The 22,363-nt window shown below is 34.9% G+C and overlaps 1 protein-coding gene across 2 annotated transcripts in view; it reads right to left on the bottom strand.

Moving 5' to 3' along the window:
* cher (filamin protein cher) overlaps window positions 1-22,363 on the bottom strand; it is a 1,020,924-nt gene that overhangs the window by 9,018 nt on the left and 989,543 nt on the right. For both annotated transcript variants that reach the window (XM_069837665.1, XM_069837667.1), the window contains 3 exons: window positions 8,511-8,704; window positions 7,374-7,599; window positions 4,750-4,965 (listed from right to left, as the gene is read on the bottom strand). In XM_069837665.1, coding sequence (XP_069693766.1) covers window positions 4,750-4,965; window positions 7,374-7,599; window positions 8,511-8,704 — 636 coding nt within the window. The remainder of the gene's footprint in view (window positions 1-4,749; window positions 4,966-7,373; window positions 7,600-8,510; window positions 8,705-22,363) is intronic.

The following is a 22,363-nucleotide window of genomic DNA, read 5'->3' as shown; positions in this document are numbered from 1 at the left end:
TTATCGAAGGAAGACGAAATGTGATCATAGTAGCGGACATTACAAATGAAACGAACACACGCATTTTAAACACGTTGCAATTTATCGTATATTTATTCTGATTAAATTAATAGGTACACATACTGTTTGTCATTTCGTTTATATTAGGGAAACTTAACTGTCCTTGATATCAGTGAATGGTAATTTGCTCACCAACAAGAAGAAAGCCATCTGGCAGAAATTCACTCAATTGTTCACCCTTGTACTCAGCCCTAAATCATGACGGTATTTAAAATAGACACGTTATCTTAGTTATCTGATATTCATGTACGTAACGAACAAGGGTATGTTACTAAGTGTTAAGTTGTTATTGTTGACTAGTGTCATATGCACTGGTTTTACTACAATATAATAAACAAAATATCTAAGGTGCAATACACATACATTATACCTGAATAACGGAAAAGTAACACAAAACACTTTGACTGTTATGTACAAGGGAGTCTCAACTGCATAAATATTCGTTTCGCGCAAAATTCTATTACGAAATTATTGCATGTGTGAAAGAAAGATTTGCGTATACATGGAACATAGCTCAAGGCAGGAGCGAAATTGTAGTCTTCACAGAGATGATCTGCTGACTCAGACACACACAGCTTCTAACTTTGGCTCGTGTCACAGCATGCTGTGTAGTTATGCCAAGATGAATGAAATCATCTCCAGTTTGATGCGTCAAGTTCAGGTGTTGAAGCACAACACACTAATGCTGCACTCCTTTCAAAATAATCAGTGAGAAGAAAATAAGTGAGACAAATATCAGATTCCAGAACAATACCCGAATTCAAGCCCAATAAGAAGGTTATATATTAAATAAACACTGAATCATATCATCCATTGTGAAGTCAAATATATTACTGAATGAGTATCACTAATTTATTTTTCTGCAAGTGAACTGCAACCTACACATTTATTTTGAACGCCTTAGTTTTCTCTTAATGGATGGTGATAATGAATAAGAAGAAGATTACGAAAATGGGAAATGACGAAGAGTAGAAGAATGCAGAGGATGTTGACAAAAAGTAAACAGTGACATGATATGGGAAGTGGGAGTACCCCAGCAAAACAACAAATTTCTGCCCCAACACCATATTTGTCCCCAGAAATTGGACTTGTTCCCACGCTTCTGGTGTGAAAGCAGATGAGTTAGCCACTCACCTATCAAGTTATCGAACAATGAAATTAGATAAAAGTTTAATACTGAACATTTCCTAGAATCTCTTATACATCAGGTATGTTTATTGCCCAAAATACCTACTTACATTTTCAACAACTTTATACAAAGGAAGTACAGGATGTTCTAGTTATGGTTTATTTAACTAAGCTCACAACTGCACAGGTTATATCAGCATCGCTAGTGTGCTGGAATTTTCTCCCGCAGGAGTTCTTTTACATGCCAGTAAATCTTCTGACATGAGCCTGTCGCATTTAAACACATTTAAATGCCATCGACCTCGATTGGGATTGAACCCACAACCTCGAGAACAGAAGGCCAGCACTATACCAACTATGCTACCGAGGTCGACATTACAGAATGTTATAACCACAAAGATACGTAAGATTATACATGTGTAAATATTATTTAATTTTGTCACTACAATTTTCTTTCACTATAGTTTTCAGCTTCTAATGTGTGAGGAGTGATAATTTGAAAATAATTCCAGAAGAACTTTTATCTGAATAAGAATTACTTCGAAGGGATTAGATTAGTTTCTTTTACAAAAAGTTGACTGAATACACATCCCTTTATTATTACAAGATACTACTGAGTGACGTTCACCAAGTTCTACAGAGCATTTGTTGTGCACTATCTAGAAAATTTGGGACCGAAATTTCTTAAAAATGATGACTTTGATTTCTTGTAATCAAATTTCACTACCGTACACTGAAATATTCTCAATTTATAGAATGATTGGAAAAGTAGAAAAGATGCTAAAGAAAGTTTGATTACGCACCCACATCTATCACTGTCAGTTTGCAGTGATACATTAATTTTACAATTTTACTCATTTAAACTTACAGCAATATATGGGAACTCAATCACGTTATCTCCGACTAATGTACATGTAAGCAAGCCTTTAGAGAGCGGCGAGGGTGTGTTAGTACTACTTTCTGAGCTGAAAGTAACATCTCTTCCTAATTCCCTGTTTACTTATCTTGCTGCCAAGTCGGAATGAGTAATGTTTTAAATTAATCTAGTGCCACAAACTGACACTTCAGTTTCTATTCAGTGTTTGTTCTATTTGGAATACTCTATATACACCCATAGTTCTGATCTAAACTTTCTGAAATTGTCCTGTACATTAAGGTCAGTTATGACATTTGATTTCACTGAATGTCTCGTTGCTTTTACATTTACTATTTTTCAGTATTTAATTTATTTTTGTTCGCTTATTAGTACTTTCCATTTTACTGGATCATCTATAGTTTCTCAATTGCTGGGCAGTGTCCTGGTACCAGGCACATGCATCAATTATACGGGTCCGTGACATATTCTCCTGGAATTTGTAATTTTACTCTTCTAAACATATTTGACGAATGAGTATTTTATAGTGGAAATATTCTTATGAGAATAATTCTCGTGACTATACTGAAAAACACTGTTGTAGATCGTCTTTGAACTCTAAATCCTAAAATGTAACTAATTAATATCTGTGTAGCAAAGATCTGTGACCAAGTCACTTATTTTTTAATGATCAGGATTTTTTCAAACTAAATTGAAGAATTTCCTAGGGTAGCTTTGAATCGTTCATTATGGTTACGACCAAATTTAACTAAATACACAATGTCGCCAACATAAGGACATGACGTTGGTCTGTGACATTGTTAGAAAGAGAAAATTTTTTTTTCTCCCTACCTCCTTCGTTTTGAACATTACTGAGAGATTACTGTTAGCAACAAGATGTATTTGCGTAAATATTGCGAGTAGATTACGAGGCTTAGATGAGGAGCTCGCAACAGGAACAGTTTTGCTGTGGTGCATGCATGAACATCTCATGCGGTGGCAGCGTGATCCTTACTTGAATTTATTTTCGTGTGTACATTCCAGATCAAATCAAGAAGATCCTTTTTGCTCCGGTTACACATCTTGCATTTTATACGGAGTTTAGGTTTGGTTAGTTTAGGTTTTTATTATCCAAGTCTGCGCATGAGTAGACAGCCAAAATGATCCTGTCGGTCATGACTCTTATGATAGCTTTTGTTTCGTAATATTGGTAAACAATATGATGAAAGCAGTGAACAATTTCAGGGCCGCTAAAGTTTTCTTTGTAAAAGAAAAGGTGTTTTCTCTAGACCACACATAAAACGACAATGCGGGCATAATTATGTACCTACTGCTTTGGTGAATATTAATCGAAAATTTACTTTCCTTCATTTGAATGATATTCCCTGAAAAACACCTTCCCCCCCCTTATTTTGTTGAGATAATCTACTTTAAAATCATACTACATCTACATTTTCATTTGGTGCATTCAAAACACTGCTGTTGTACTGCATAAACCTTGCACCTGATGGGGTGAATTATTTAAGAACATAGTCGCGAATTTTACTACCATCATTTCGATTGTCTTTTGTTTGACACCGCTCAGCACAGCCTGGTGACTAGTGGCCAACAAGCATTGTCGACTTTACAAATCTTTCAATATTAGGGATAGGGAATACCACTGTTTATGACCAGTCATAAAAATTGCCTGCAAGCCAATTACAACAATGGGCAGTCAATCCTCTGTTCTTAAATCTCGATGAAATAACATCTGTGTTGCAGATGTCAGTGACCAAATAGCTGGGAAGTATAAACAAAATATTTTACACTTGAATTGAAAATTAAGGCAGTCTATATCTGGTTCTCGATAATGAATAGTTATACTGCCTCTTTGCAAATTCGCATTGCATTGTATAAGTGATTATTTCAAAACCAGTGTGTCGTTATTTTTTAAAAGTAATAGGCATACAAATTTAAATATTAATATGAATAAAAGGGAAAGAACTTTGCTTAATTTTGGTATTAAGAAATTTCGTACCAGTGTTTGTGACGCAACAACTAGTGATGCATCCATCCTAAGTCCACAGAGCAATCTTCAGGATAAACAAAAGAAGGAAAAAACTATCAACACACAAAAGAAAAACTCTGCGTTCAGTCTTAAGTACATGGACAACCACTTAAAACTTGATCTTGTACAATGCCCTAACACTGACCAATTGCCACGACCTCAATGTGTCATTTGTACTACTGCTCTCGGAAAAAAGCTATGAAACCATCGAAACTTTTTCGAGATCTTGAACACAAAACATTCCAATTTAGTCAACAAGCCCATTGAATTCTTCATGCATAAAAGAAAATGCACTTAAAATAGAAAAGAAAATTATTTTTCAAGTTTCAACCACTAGTACCGGTACTCTTGAAGTTTAAATATTACGTACGCCATACTTAATTTTTAATACTTACGTTAGTTAAAAATTGAAAAGATATTTACGAATAAATTTGTTGTGATTGGGTCCTCATCTTACAAAAGAAGAATTTAGCAGGCAGCGATCTCTGAAAGTTTTGGAATCACTGACATATTGTCATCTGATATGAAGAAAAATTATTTCTTAATCTCTTCACACTCATTGAGAATATACATTTCATTTTATTTCTTTCATGTTGTTTTATCTACCACTTACCAGAAGTCATCTATATTCCAAGTAGTTAACAATAACAACAAGACTTACCTGAGCAATTAACTTTGAATGGTGAGCCTACAATGTGGTAGCCATTGTACTTAATGCTGATGAAGTATTCTCCTGGTACAAGTGGGGTATAACGCACTTTGTAACCTTCCTCAACTTCTGTGCAGTCCATTGACACTTTGGATGGGCCATCGATTGTCACAGCCAATGTTCCAGCACCAGCATTACACGTGTCAACCAGGAAGTCAGTCTTCTGACCTGCAAACAAATGTCATCATTATGAGAACTTAGTTCATACCAGCATACACGCAATTATTATCTTGTTACGTATTCACTGTATAGCAGCATTACACACGAGCCCAGGATACATCACATCTCCTGCAATACAGAAAACGTGTACCTATGACAAGAATATTGTACCTCCTCACTTCGAGGTAGATTGATATGATTGCAGTACTACAGTGAGGTTAGTTGGGGATGCTCGGGTTTTCGTCTGGAGCCGGCTCGGCTATCAATGTGTTGATTACCGCGAGGAACACACGCGCGTCTCCGGCACTTTTAAGCCTACAATCCTACTGTTACAATACTTAAAAGTTACAGTACTTACCAAGCTCACATTCGTTGCTCAAAATGTCCTCCATTTACTGCAACACACATTTGACATCTTTTCATGAAATTTGCAGTTACTCTCGCAAGTTCTTCAATCTTTCACCAATCTCATCTAATTTCTCTTCCGACAGAACACGGCATTCTCTTTCCGGTTTTTCATTGTTTACCGAACCTGTCCACATGAACTTCTTAAAAAGTTTTCTTATTGTACTGGCAACTGGAACAGGTCTCTCTGGAAACTTTTCCCGAAATTTGCGTCTTGTCGCCACACAAGATTTTCGTTTCTGTATGTATGTAGTGTATAGATAAGTACATTCATGTAATGAATAAGTCATTACAACAGTAGCCTACACTAAACATATGTAACTTAAACTTTTAGGATTATAACTTTCACTGTCAACTTAATTCTCACAACACAACTAAAGCAAAACTGCACTGTCACTCATTGTTTGTGCGCAACGAGAATGCGAACGTACTATTACCGATGATAATGCCATGTCTTGGTGGGGAACGGCACCTGCAAAACCCCGAGCGTCCCCACTAACCTCACTGTAGTATCTCCTGGACGCAACTAACAGAAATTCTACATTATCTTCCCATGTTCGGACGTTCCCCAAGACTATCAATACTGCTATATTACCATCACAATAATCACTATCATCATCACCATCATTGCCGCCACCACACTGTCACACCACCACCAGTATCATCATTTTACATGGAGAAATGATTGAATAACAGCAGAATAAACAAGTGTAATATTACGTGAAAAACCCTTCCGAACAGCATCTTTATATAGTCATCCTTGAAGGCCTAGTAGTTTCTATTTTTCATGTTCATTTCATTTAATGTATTCCAATGATAGAGTTAAAAATGGAATGAAATGAAATGACCTTATAATTAAATATGGATTAATATTCTGGGCTAACTCTTACTGTTTAACAAAAGAAAGTCCTAAGAATAATAACAGATATACATACAGTATAAGGACATCCTGCAAAAATATTTTCCAAGAATTAGAAATCTTTACTTCACATTCAAAGTAAATTCTTCCCCTTGTGATATTTTATGTAGAGTGCAGATAAGTTAGTAGTAATCTGAATATTCATAATTTTAACAGTAGAACTACTGTAAGAGTCACTCTACCTATAAATACCAAGAGCGGTCAATTGGCCGCTAGTACTTTAAAGCTAAAATATTTTCTTTAGTTTCAGTTTCCAGGGATTTATTTTGATTCTACTTCTTATTAGCAACTTCTTGAAACTACTTTTATGGAGGCAGAATATAATACAATAAAATATCTGGCATCAAAATATTTATTCTTCTTAACAAAAGTCAGTAAGAAAATCTTTACACACAGAATAAAGTTTTACATATTTGGAACTGTTTTCTAGAATGACAAAAAAAATATCAATATAATGTAGAAAATTATAATCTTTGATTCACGCCACGGTCATAGGGACTTAAGTTACTTTTTTTTTTTCTGAGAAGCTATTAACTACAAACACTCTAGCAAAGTAGATAAACTTATTTTACAAGCATAAGAGTAGCATAGAAAATATGAATACGAAGAATTTTTTTTTTTTAAATTTGGTTCTACTGTGAACTCTTTCCCTTGGCATCTTCATAGCTTAAGATAATTAGACAGAACACTGAGAACTACAATACATGAACACTTAACTCCATTATTAAAACAGTTGAGGTTAAGAACGTGTAGATGGAGATCTGATTAGTGTCTTGTATTAAAATTATGAATGTTCTGATTATTATTAAAAGTATCCAGATTATTTACATAAAATATCCCAAGGGAAAGAACTTACAAAGTAAAGTCTGGATTTCTAACTTTTAGAAAATACTTTTGCAGGACGTCCTTTTATGTACACCTGTCATTATTTTTAAGGATTTCTTTCGTAAACTATAATATGTTTAGCTGCAGACACGTTAGCCCAGGATATTAAGACTTAGGTCGTATGAAGAACAGTTTCCTTATATAATTTCCTTCACTCCCTTATTAGCCACGAATACCACTCTTTCTTACAAAAGAATTTGCCTCTTACCTGTCTTCACTTCACCCAGACCATTTCCTTGGGCATGGACTGCAGCTGGGTCTGCATCTTCCTTGCCCACCTTGATGCGAAACGGTGAGCCAGGCATGTGGACACCATTGAACTTGACATGAATATTGTGAATACCATTTTCTCTTGGCATGAATCGAACAGAGTATGTATCAGGATCTATCGACTGGATGAAGCAGTCATCTTCAGTGCCAGATGGTGAAACAATCTGTAAAGAGACCAATTCAAATAAATTGGAACTACGTTTTATTCACTGGTATAATGATCGCCCTTCATGGAATTTTGAAATATTATTTTATTTGGTCACTTTCATTCAAAAACCTGAGCTGTATTTTTAATGTAAAAAGATATGTCATACATATACTTTTTTATACACTTTACTCTGGAATTAAAATTACTACTGATTTATGGAAGATGTCTTAAGTTAATCTGCAGCACACAAATGTCACTTTCTCCGAAATAGATACATTTACAAATTACTAATACTTTGCTGCAAGTAGTTCTCAAAATTACACACAATTCTTTAGCTAACGATCACTACTCTGAGCCAAACACTTTTGGTGACATATGGAGTATTTCTTGGCACTTTGGCTTATGAGAAAGAAAGAAAGAAAGAAAGAAAGAAAGAAAGAAAGAAAGAAAGAAAGAAAGAAAGAAAGAAAGAAAGAAAGAAAGAAAGAAATACACACACACACACACACACATACATACATACATACATACATAAAAATGTTAAATTCATGTCTCTGCACACACATCTATCAAAAGTTTCATTGCCAAGAAAATATGAGGTCTCTCTGTGGCAGTTTTCCTTTGTTAATACTACCAAAAATATTTATATGGGATCTTACTTTTGGGATTCCAAAGAAAGTCTTTCATGTGCAACCCAGAGAAATAAAATTAATTTTCTCATTTGCGTGCATTGCAAGTAATTTAATTTATGTGTAGTTTATAATTTGAATTAAAGTTCAAGAACAAGTATAAACAAAAATATCATTCACAACATGGCAGTCGAACAAATCTCTTGCAAAACGTGTAAAACGTATAAGAAAACACGTGTTATCTCGGTGACATTTTTGTGGCAGTCATCACTCCAATCTTGGACTAATGAACACTTACCTTGGCATCTAACTCTCCCTTGGCTCCATTCTTTCGTACTAGGAAGGCAGCTGGTTTATCTGCTTGGACTCCAGCATTAGGGAACTGGAACACCTCCAGTTTGTGGGCATCTCCCATTGCTGGAGAGATGAACAGCTTGTAGGGGGAATCGGGGATGTGTTGGTCATTGAACTTGATTCCCACTCTATATTCACCTGAAACAGAAAATGTTCATTTGAAATTCACTAAATGATATTGCGAAATTCAGTATATCTCGAAAAAATAATACAGTACAGCTTTGCACATATGTCAACATGAACCAACAACATAACCATAAGCAACCATAAATGAAATGGGAGTTCATGCTGTGTCCCAAAGTCAATTGTTTACACACACTCCCTGCAATTAGAATGACTCTTCGTGTTATTTTAATTCGCCGTTTATATTCAAACAGCAAAGAGTGAAAGCTTATTCAGATGCAACCCTTCAAAGGCGCTTTAGAAGATAGTGAAGGATAGAAAGTAGGATAGGATAATATATATATATACAGGGTGATTCACGAGGAAAGGTAAAAAATTTAGGATACGATATCTTATGCCATTTTGAGTGAAAAATGTTCATATGAACATAGATCCGTTTTCGAACGACAGCGGAGCTAGATGCATTGTTTTGGTAAAACGTCTCGCCCCAATGTGAATCAGACGTTACCATATGCTGCTGACGTGAGACGAGGCGTGAGACAAGGTCAAGGTCGCAATGAATGACGTAACATAGGAATCTGCATTGTGAACGATGTAGATAAGAGGAAGAAATTGGGTAGTGGGGCATTACAAATGTCCAATCGCCTGCCCTTGTCTGATGTAATGACACAGAACCCGCAGATAACACAAATAGCCTACACTATGTATCATCAATTCACAGCAGTCTAATCAGCTACCTACAGTACAGTAGTTATAAGGTACTGTTATCGGAAGTGTTAAGTTGTATTTTTCAAGATGCCTTATATTATTTATTTTAGTAGGTTATTTTACGACGCTTTATCAACAGCTTTGGTTATTTAGCGTCTGAATGAGATGAAGGTGATAATGCCGGTGAAATGAGTCCGGGGTCCAACACCGTAAGTTACCCAGCATTTGCTCATATTGGGTTGAGGGAAAACCCCGGAAAAAACCTCACCCGGGTAACTTGTCCCGACCGGGAATCGAACCCGGGCCACCTGGTTTCGCGGCTAGACGTGCTAACCGTTACTCCACAGGTGTGGACGATGCCTTATAAATTTTCGACTACAGAATATGCCGATATTGTGTATGTTTATGGTTTGTGTGATGGAAGTTCCTTGCGTGCCGTCGCTGAATATGAACGACGCTTTCCGAACAGAAGGGTACCATATCGTCGAAGAGTACTTATTGTCTATGGGGTTGGATGAAAGACTTGGCATAGCAAAGGAAGGGGGGATACGAGAGAGGCGCTAATCGACCGTATTTTGTATGCGGCAGAGAACAGTTATGTGCAACTCTCCCGCGCGATGAACGCGATTCACGCCCGAGCGCAACAGTGGATTGAAGCAGAAGGAGGTACCTTTGAAAATGTGCGAAAACATCGACCCTGACGTCTAGAATATCAGGTATGTATGCATGCATACATACATGAATATAAACTTTAAATTTGTCCTTTATCTGTCTCTAAATGCGAGTTAGTAAAATGGAATCTTAGAAGTTTTTGTGAAATCAAAGAGCCATATCTCCGTAACCGTTCGAAAACGGACCTATATTCATATGAACTTTTTGACTCAGAATGACTTCAGAATTCACATCCTAAATTTTTACCTTTCCTCGTGAATCACCCTGTATATACAGGATGAACCTAAATTCAACCAACAAACTTCCAGGAGTCGTATAGGACACCTAACTAACAATAATTAGAGATAGGAAACAAATAGTCACAAACCAATTGTTCGTAAGATACAGGGTGTTAATTATTTTGATTTGAAAACTATTTGTGCTTTATTACCTATCTTTTATTTTATTAAAAAGACGTATTTAGTTAAGAAAAAAATCAAATTAATATTATAGAAGTGCATAAATGTACATACAAAATGCAAAATAAATAAACAAACAAACAAACAAAGAAATAAAAACGGATATAATTGCACAATCAGCCAACAAAAATAAATTTAAGATTAATTTTTGGTCCTAGAGAGTTTATATAACCATTGTTACCATAATAGAAAAATAAATTTCTGCAGATTTTGCGCAAAGTGTGATCCTCCTGATTCGATATAGGATCTACACCTCAATCATTGTCTGTCTGACATGGAAAACATATTTCGAACTTCCCTTAACTCAAAGACTGCAGTAACGACCCATCCCACAAAATCTTCAACTGAAGCAAATGGAGTACGATAAACTTCAGTCTTCATGTGACCCCACACAAAACCATCCAACAGGCTTAGAACATGTGAGCTTGCAGGTCAGGATACTGGATCAACACGCCCAATCCGTGTATCACGAAAGGCACTGTTAAGGTTTTGGTAGGATTTAGTAAACAGAGTGCATGCATCCTACAGGAAGTAATTTTATTATCGGATTCTTCCCTGGACACTTTCGCGTCCTGTTGCTAAGAAAAAAAGTGTTTCCGGCACGTGGTTTACTACTTCAAAGTACTTAAAATGGTTTCTAGCAGTAAACACAGTTTGTCGGTTCAATTTATATTCACCCTGTGCAATATCCATACACATTCCTTCTCCGAAGTATACCGGTAATGTAAGTGGATTCGTGTACTGTATAATATTAAGAAATAACTCAATTAAATATTGAATGACAGCAATTACATGCCCATGCACTAACCAAGCAATACCACATTATTTTCAGTCACGTAGTACGTAGAGATTAATCCCAAATTATCCTATTCAATGTTTCTAATACTTTTCTTTAGTCTTCAACAACATTCCAAAAAGACCAGCATTGCTGTCTCACAAATTACTTCCTATTTTCTTCTCTATTGTTGGTATCATCACGAAGATAGTGAACATCATCAATGCCGTCATTATCACTGTCATCAACATATCGTGTGGAAACAATAATTCTGAAATCATTAGCTTGGCTTCCATTAGGAAGAAAGAAAAGCTACGGATACCATGCCCTATATTTATCAACAGTAATCTCACTAGACGTTTTGATTTATCTAGAGAAAATCAAAACTCGAGTGGGATTTAATTGACTATTACACGATTAGAAGAAAGTATATAAAGATTAGAAGTAACGAAGTACTCCAATACAATAAAATATTAATTGACTTACGAAAATACAACTGTCTTCAAATGTATTATTGTACCATCTCAACATTACAAATATTACGCTAGATGCATGCTAGATGGCAGTAGTGAGCAATGTCTTCTCGTCGAGAAGTTCTCGATCTATTATACACGATGGCAATGTTACTAGTCAAGAAGGCTTTGTTGATTCAGTTTCATTTTTATTAAAATGCAACATTCCACTTCAATTATCCCAATCCCAGTAATCAACGTCACTTGACAGATGATTTTCAATAAATCTTAATATTAAACAATCTCTGATACGTGACTATCCATAATATCATATAGCAGAAGCTATAACATAACCTAACTAATATACACAAGTGTTAGAAAAGTGTTAATTAACGACGATGACATAAAAAATAAATATGAATCATTTTAAAAAGAAATAATTATTGAATGTACAATTTTCAAATTTGAATGTGGTTGGTGGTTCAATTGATGTTATATTGGACGTGTGCGTAATAGAAGTGGAACTCGTTGATTTAGGCCTACATGGAGTATTCAACTTATTCAGAATTTCCGAATGAATAATTTTAAAAGGAATAATTACTGAATGTACAATTTTCAAATTTGAATGTGGTTGGTGGTTCAATTGATGTTATATTGGACGTGTGCGTAATAGAAGTGGAACTCGTTGATTTAGGCCTACATGGTGTATTCAACTTATTCAGGATTTCCGAATGGTGCTCTTCATTTATTTGTAAATCGGATTTCAGAAGATGCATAGGTATGATCAGTGATTTTTATTAATTCTTGTTCTTGAATGCCAATGCAAGTCATATTTGAAACTGCTGTGCATCGACTGGCGTGGTTTGTAATTATATATATATATATATATATATATATATATATATATATATATATATATATATATATATTTCACGTCCAGACCAGCGCAGTTCGAAATGTTGGCAAACAAAGAAACAAATGCTAGGGACGCGATAAAATTGTGCGATAAGCAGCCATGATTGGTTGAAATACGTCCTTTCGTACCGTTTTATTGGTCAAAAGTAGTATGACGTAGTAAGAGTGTAATAGTCACGTTAAAAAACTTTGTCTATGAATGAGAGAGCTCCAGTCAAAATTTATGCGCTAAAATTAATTTCTGCTAATATATTATTCTTGCCCAAAGAAGGTACGATTTTCACATTACAGATGTCGCTACCAAGAGGCAATTCTTTCATGTAGAATGCGAGAATCATCCTACAGCTTTATTTACAAACACACACGTTTACGTTTTATATTAATATTTTAAAAGTAATACTAATACTGTACTATAATACTAAATACAGAATTGGCAAAAGTGTAAGAAAATATTAACAACTTTGACGCTTTTCTGCAAAATTAACAGATTGTGTGTTGGGAAGCGACAATAGGAGACATCACTGTATCATACTCTTGTGGCATTATAAGGTATGGATCGAGAGGAGTAAGAGGGGGGTGAGAACGGTAGTGCGAGCTGGAAATCAGTGTGTCCCATGACCTCTCCGCATCACAGAGTTAGTGCCAAAAGTGCGCATCATCACTCTTAAAGTTCTGCACCAGCCAGCAAAACCAACTGTCAAAACTCTTCTAATAATATTAAAATTGTCAATAGTTCGTGCGTTGGCAACTTAAAAGTCTTTTTCTGAATACAGGGCATAGGACATTTAACTTTGCCTCACTATAACCAACTTTCAATTATAGTAAAACTTACATAATTTTTCCAATTTTATCACTTTAACTCTCGGCAAGCTGGCGGGGTCCAGTTTGTATACCAAACCCACTTAGCTTACAGTGTGTGCATTTCAGGTCAGTTTGCGGAGGGTTAAAAAACGAGAAACAGAAAAATTCTGTTAATTAAATTGTATTATGAGGGAAATTCGTTGAAATGAAGAACATACTCGCTATAGAGTGCCTTTGGAAGTAATTTGATTTGTTTGTAATTTTTTTTCTTCCTTAATTTTTATAACGAATTACTACTTCTGATTAGAAATAAATTTAATTTTTAATATATGTTGGAAATTGCTTGAAATGTACATAATAAATCATTAAAAATTCTAAGTACAAATTTGGTTATAACATTCTGTTCAAGAATTAAAAAAAAAATATATATATATATATATATATATATGTATCAAACATTAAGCAGTTAGGAGGAATGTCAGTGATTAAATCTGCAGTGCTTGGGAAAAGTGACACAAGTCAGTTTCCACAAACCCCTTTTTTGATAATTTATTGACAACTTACGGAACATCTGCTCGCTTGGAAAAAAATACGTAAGTATTCCTCCCATTACAATAATTCATACAGAAAAAAATCAAATCGACATAAACCAGTGTAAGTTGTCAATAAATTATCAAAAAAGGTTTGTGGAAACTGACATGTCACTTTTCCCGAGCACTGCAGAAATGATTTATTGTTTTCCTACGTCTACTAAATTTATAGACATGACCCACATGACTCCCCACATACAAACAGTAACTTTAAATGTGTTATTTAAATGGTAATGTCATTTCTTATGTTACATACTCAGAAAAATACCGTACCTAATTACGTTAATGCACGCTATGCCTACATACACACACATTCTTACATCCTACAAACCAAAAAATCCATGAGCTGCCACTGGTCATTACCTTATAAATGAAATTCTTAACAGTGTCAAACTCTGAAAAACCAAGATGATCTCAAATGACCATACTTGAAGACAGTAGAAATCAACTTATAAAACCGACTTTCCAAAGAGGCAATCCAATACGTTACAAATATTGTATTTCTATATTTATGTGGCGAGATTCTGAATCTCTTGTGCTGATATTCAGTACAATATAGTTTATTACGACGGAGTGAAGAGAAGAAACTAGAAGCATTTTAAATGTAGATATGGAGAAGAATGGAGCGTGTGAAATGGACACACCACAAGATAAGAAATATAAAACTGTGCCAGAAAGAGTGGGCGAAGAATGATTAATCCTGAAAATGATCTGGTAGAGAAAAAGGAATTAGCTGGTTCACTGGCTACGAAGAAACTGCCTACTGAAGGATGCACTGGAAGGAATGGTGAACGGGAGAAAAGTTCTGGGCAGAAGAGATCAGATGATAGACAACAATATATATCTGTGTGTGCGTGCGTGTGTGTGTATCGGAGACTAAGGGGATATAAAAACTCTATGGGGTAATATCAAGTTAATTTGTAAGCGACGAGTTGAAAACTGAATCAGTTAACTGTTGAATAAAAATAATTAATCAGAATTAACATTGAAAACATATGGAAAATAAGATGCTAGTAAAAACACATTTTGGAAGTACGCAGAAATCTTAAAGTGAAGCTAAAAACAACAGAAATAAAAACACCACGAGTCACAGAGATGGCATTTCTCAATTCTTGCTTCTCATTTTGTTACATATAGTAGCATGAACGTGTAGTGCCCATGGTGAAAATCGTTACGAATACCAAAAGAAATGCAATCGCAAGAAAGCATGTATGTAAATTACACAAGCAACAATAATACTGGCTTGTTACTTTTTTATTATTTATTTATTTATCTATATTTATTCATTAATTTATTTATACTTCTTCATTTCATATCAACAATATTTACACATTTTAGCGCCATTCCTAAGGTTAGAGAAAAAAATTAGGAAAACATTTAATAAAAACTGAAAGGAACTTAAAATCACAAAACTTGATATTTGATAAAGAAAATGCTTCTTTATAAAAATATGGCATGTGTTGAGTAAGCTTCAAATAAATAAAGTGAAATTGAAAGTTAAAATGTTTAAAACTTGCTAAAGTCTGTTACTGAAAAATTTAGTTCGACAGTTGCTATGTCACCTCAACTTAACTCTCATCATTATTGACACCAACCATTTAAAGAAACATTAACAAGTGAAAGATACAAGTGTGCCAAATTATTGCATGCATCACGAGTTTTATTGTTGCCTTTGCAATTCTGGTTGGTTGCTTCATCTTTTTTTCTCCAGTGGAGTAACAGCAGAGATATAAATAACCAGAGTGGAGCATACGACCAAAATAGTTCCGCATATATTCCATGCGATGGATAGCCAAGTGCCATCCCTCCCACACATCCTCCTACTAGATAGTGCGAAAACTTACTGTTGAGTCCTAATGATTATTTAGGGCTCTCAACAACCTCTACAAAATAACTTTAATTGTAATAACAATTCACATACTGAATACCTCTTTCAATACTAATTCGTATGCTGAATACCATTACAAATGGGATTATAATATATGTAAATTGCAGTTTTCTATATTTTACGTTTAATTATGTTACTTGTTATTTTTTTTTTCAATCAAAGTAACAAATAATGTTATGCGACTGAAAGTGTTCTCTTGATTATGCTCTTTTGAATTTAATTTTCATAAACCAATATTATTAATTTGACATATTTCTTATTACCTGATAATATATTGCCCACGGAAATTGCGAAGTCGACTCTAATATTAATGCTTTCAACTTTTTTTTTCAGTACTATTTAAGCACCGGTACATAGGAAAAAATTAAAACCTTTTATACAGTAGCCTATGGAGAAACTTACGTAAATATTATTGTTCTATACGAAAGCCTCCACTTATAATTTGTTCCAATATAACCTGAATCACGTAGCCTAAACAAGAATAAAATGCAGTACAGAAACTGACACTCATTTCAATACCGGTACTACTCACATCTTTATACTGGTAAACACTGTGTCAGTTTGTCGCATGTTCATTGAGGATGTTGTTAATAAACACATAACCTCAAAGCATCTAAATATTGATTAGAACACCTACTACGATTCAAAGTATAGAACAATACATGATTTTGTTAGGTTTGTTGGGTTAATATAATAAAGATTTATTGAAACCAAAAGTGACTGACATTTTGAAATGCGAATAGTCAATCGAAGTCAAGTTTCAAGTTCTTCTTGCGTGAATGGAAAAGGCCATGTTTTAATATTTATTTGTATATTATATTTAATACGAAATGGGGGAAAAATGTTAAAAACTTTGATCTGGACAGTTGTTTACCAAGTCTGGAATGAATATGAATTTTCCGGCTGTGTACTAAATTATCGCATCACATCATCCTAAATATTTATTCATGGGATAATTTTTACATAAACAGTGGTGCAATGCTAATTTCATTATTTCGTGACATTTGATTGTTTACCTTGAGGCTGGGTGTTATCCAGCTGGATCTCTTGACATACTTTGTACGTGCGGAAGGGCTGAGCTCTGTTGCACTCTCCCATCACACAACTCGCGCGGCTACTGCCTGCTCAGAGCCAACTTACCTCCATCCTAATGCATGTAAATATAGAAACTGGAGAAAATTATTCTTGGCATCGCTTCCTTTTTGACAATATTGCGTATGCTAAATTTTTGGATATGTTCCAGTAACTGTTAAAAAATGAAAGAAACTTTGCCCCCTCAAGCTCACATCACCTGAACCAAATCAAAATGCATTAGGAGAGATCAAGAATTAGATCAAATTAATGCTGCAAGATAAGGCACTCTTAAACTAACACGGTCTCTCGTTAATTCTCTCTTTGAATATATTATTCATTCATTTTATCTTCATATTAATTTACTTGTGTACTTTTCGTTAATTGAATTCACTTACTAAGTCATTCATTTGTTAAACTGTTAGTTCATTTATTTATTCACTGCATTAATTAACTAATTCAGTCGATCATCTGTTCGTTCAACCATCAGCCTGCTTATCCATTAAATCACCAATTCTTTCATTCACACACTTATCACTCACTCGTATATTTCTTCATTCTTTCGTTGATTCATTCATTTTTATATTTGCCTATTCATTCATGTGTTCAAATTTCATTCATTCATTCATTCATTCATTCATTCATTCAAAGTTCCATCAACACATTCACTCATTCACTTGTCCATCCATGCAGTCACTCATTCAACTGTCCGTTCATGCATTCACTAATTCACTTGTCCTTCCAATCATTCACTTATTCACTTTCATTTTTAATTAGTTATTTAACGACGCTGTATCAACTATTAGGCATTCACTTCTTCATTCTCGTATTCAATTTATCACTGTCCAACTATGCAGTCACTTATTCACTGTGTAGCCATGCATTCACTTCTTTACTTGTTCACCCAAGAATTCACTCATTCACTTGTCCGTTTGTTTCAATCAATCAATCAATTGATTGATCACCTCTCCATCTTTGCAACCAATAAATCACTGTCCATTCACTCATTCACTTCTCCATCCATGTATTAACTCATTCACTTGTCCAACCATGCATTCACACACATTCACTTGTCCATCCATGCATTCACTCATTCACTTGTCCATCCATACATTCACTCATTCACTTGTCCATCCATACATTCACTTGTCTATCCATACATTCACTCATTCACTTATCTATCCATACATTCACTCGTTTACTTGTCTATCCATACATTCACATTTCCACCCATAGATTCACTCATTCACTTGTACGTCCATGCAATCACTCATTCACTTGCTATCCATTCATTCACTCTTTCACTTGCCCATCCATGCAGTCGTTCATTCGCATTTCCACTCATATATTCACTCACTGACTTGTCCATCCATGCATTCACTCATTCACTTGGCCATGCATGCATTCCCTCATTTACTTGTTCATCCATGCATTCACTGATTCTCTTGTCTATCCTTGCATTCACTCATTCACTTATTTACTTATCCATGCATTCATTCATTTAATTGTCTATCCATGCATTCACTTGTCCATCCATGCATTCACTCATTCACTTGTCCATCCATGCATTCACTAATTTACTTGTTCATCCATGCATTCACTCATTTACTTCTCTATCCGTGCAGTCACTCATTTACTTCTCTATCCGTGCAGTCACTCATTCACCTTTTCCACCCATGTAATAACTCATTTACTTCTCTATCCGTGCAGTCACTCATTTACTTCTCTATCCGTGCAGTCACTCATTTACTTCTCTATCCGTGCAGTCACTCATTCACCTTTTCCACCCATGTAATAACTCATTTACTTCTCTATCCATGAATTCACTCATTCACTTGTTCATCCATTCATTCACTAAGGGCCGTATCATAGACATTTTTAGCGCGGGCTTCCGGTGGATGATCAGCCTTTTTCGTATTCATAAACCAGTGTTAGCGATAGGATATGATTTTAATTCTGTACTAGTAACCAGTGGATAGCCGGGGCTAGCTTAGTACGCTCGTAGCGCGTGCTACGAAATGTCTATGAATAGACCCTAATTGACTTGTCTAACCATGCATTCACTCATATACGTGTCCATGCATGCATTCACTCAATCACTTGCCCATCCATGCATTCACTCTTTTATTTGTCTATCCATGCAGTCATTCATTTACTTGTCTATCCATGCATTCACTCATTCACTTTTCCACTCATGCATTAACTTGATCACTTTTCCACCAATGCATTCACTCATTCACTTTTCCACCCATCCATTCGCTCAGTTACTTGTCTATCCATGCAGTCACTCATTCACTTTTCGACCCATGCATTCACACATGTACCTAATTGTCCACCCATGCATCCTCTCATTCATTTGTCCACCCATACAGTTTCTAATTCACTTGTTTATCCATGCAGCCACTCGGCCCAGTTTTCATGCACAGAGTATCCACATACACACAAATTCACTTGTTCGCCCACAATATAATTTGTTTGTTCGTCCATCCACAAAACCATGTGGTCATCAACTTGGTCCCTTTTTTACTCTTCCACTAATTCACTTGTTCATTAGTTCGTTCACTCACTGATTTCTTCACTCAACCACACATTTATTTGTTCGTTCACTTACTTAATTGTTCATCTATTCACTCATGGATGGACAAATTGTTTCATTCATCTGAAAAATCATTTTTTCGTTCATTCATATACTCATTTCTTTTTGAATTTGCATATTCATTTTCTTCTCCATTCACAAACATATACACACATTTGTTCAATCTTATTTGATCTTTCGTCCACGTACTCATTTGTTCTCACACTCATACTCACGCACACTCACACTCACACTCACACTCACACTCACTCTCTCTCTTCCTTCACCCCCCAATAAGCTATCATTATTGGACATAAACATTTAGTTAACTCTCTTAATAACAGTAATCTTCTAATTGTTCACTTAATAACACACTAATCCCTTATTCATCTGTCGTAAAAAATCTTGGTTTCTTTTTCGATAATAATCAAAATTGGAATTTTAAAGTTAAAGAAACTATAAAAAAAATCTGTTCCTTCATTCACTATTTGAGTCGCTTAAGAAACTTCTTGCCCCAGCAACTAAAACTTACCCTAGTACAAACCTTAGTAATAGGGCACTTCGATTATTGTGACGTTCTGTTAAGTGACCTAAGTTCTGGACTGTCAGTCAAATATACTGTTCATAATATGTGCGTCAGATACGTGTGCAACATCCGACGATATGATCACGTCATATCACCGTCCTTTCGCAAGTCTTTCTTGGCTCCGACTCAAAGAAAGAACTTCACACTCTTTGTCTTTACTCTTTCGAATTCTGCACACCTCAACGCCAAATTACCTTTCGTCTCGTTTCTCTTATCTATACTCTAACCACGACGTAAATACCAGATCACTTATCTGTGACAAGTTAAGTATACTGGTACCTCTTCATAGAATATCTCGTTATTCATCATTTTTTACAGTATCCACTTCGCGACAATGGAATTCCTTGTCACAAAGTATTAGGGGCTGCAAGACAATAAACATTAAAAAAAAATAGCTTAAAGGATAACCTTCTTAGCAATTCACTCTAATTATACTGACTTAAATGGTCACTGACTAGATGGTAACTTCTTTCTTTAGACATGCATCCTGATAGCGCTGTATTTTCAAAATTGTCTCATAATAATCTCTTCCTACTATCTAACATTATTTGAAACATATTAACATTCTATGTATTTTAGTTTAATTCTGCTACACAATTGGTATTTCACTGTTTAATTCAGAGTTCATAGTATTTTATGGTTTAATTGATAAGTAACTCTTGTATTCACGTCACTTTTATCTAAATCAAATTGTTGTATTCTTTGTAGTTTGTAAGTTCATACATATGTATGTATACTTTTTGCTGGTTTAGTGGAAGGGAAGGCCTTATGGCCTTAACTCTGCCAGCTAAAATAAATTATTATTATTATTATTATTATTACTATTATTATTATTATTATTATTATTATTATTATAAAAGTTGTAGGCCATACCATATTGTTTGCAGATGACACAAGTATAGTAATCACAGCCAATAATGTCAACACAATCCAATCTTCAATAGAGGAAATTCTCCTCAAAATATGTGATTGGTTCTCAGTCAATAAATTAGTATTAAATTGTAACAAAACTAACATAGTTCAATTTAAATCCTGTCCAAATTCAACCTCGCAAATTTCAAGCGCAATAATTAACAACAGGTCCGTAATAGAAACAACAACCAAATTTCTCTGCTTAAAAATCGATAATATGTTAAATTGGAAAAATCATGTTAAAAAAATTACCCCTAAATTAAATTCAGCATGTTTTGCTATTAGATCTATGCAAGAGAGAGTAAATATCAATTCCTTAAGAACAATATACTTTGCATACTTCTACTCAGTAATGAGTTTTGGAATAATATTCTGAGAAAATTCCACAGATAGTAACAGTGTATATTCCTACTACAAAAAATAATAATTAGAATAATAGTAGGTGCCAAATTTAGGGAATCGTGTAGGACTATTTTTAAAAACTACAAATAGTAATGCCCATGGCATATATATATATATATATATATATATTCATTAATAATCTTCCTCGTATGTAATCGTGAAAACTTTGTAACTAATTCAACAAGTCATAGCATAAATACGCGTCAAAAAATGACTTTCATACTCCATCCATGTCATTTCAAATAATGTTTTTCCTCTTTGTCAAGTGACTATTGTTTCACATTGTAGATAATGTCGTCCTCAGAGTGGGGTCTTAAGATGCTGTATGGCAGCCTGACTGATTAAAGATTTACTCAGGATATTTTCTATCGAGCGCCATGTAATTAAATTTGAGGTGAGCTATACTACAGTAGTGGAGGCAAGACCTGTCCTGTGACCTTGTCATGTGCCATGGGTATATCACGATTGGGTATAGAAGGGGAAGATAGATGAACTATCGTGTCAGTAGATTCGTATAATATTAACCATCATGAAACAATCTGATATACAGCTCATTGTTTCCTCTGACACACAGCTCATATGCCATATCTAGCCTCCCCATCTATATAATACAAAAATTTGTACAATTGTAATCTTACAAAATTGTGACTTACTCAATATCTTAAAGCGTCAACGCTAACGTAAGATCTATAGAATACAGTAAATGAAAAGAAATGAAAAAACTTGATATAAAGCCTTCTCTACGAGGGGAAGTCAGCATACTCACTCGCATGTTTCCCCTCTTGGAACGTCTTTAGAAATGGCAGGGCTATAATATTCTTTGTCAGTATTTTGAATGGGAACCTGCCTGCGGTGAGACTAAAAAGGTG

The sequence above is a fragment of the Periplaneta americana genome, chromosome 10 (assembly GCF_040183065.1).
Source record: "Periplaneta americana isolate PAMFEO1 chromosome 10, P.americana_PAMFEO1_priV1, whole genome shotgun sequence".
Taxonomy (NCBI): Eukaryota; Metazoa; Arthropoda; class Insecta; order Blattodea; family Blattidae; genus Periplaneta; species Periplaneta americana.
This window is presented reverse-complemented; position numbering and strand designations above follow the sequence as displayed.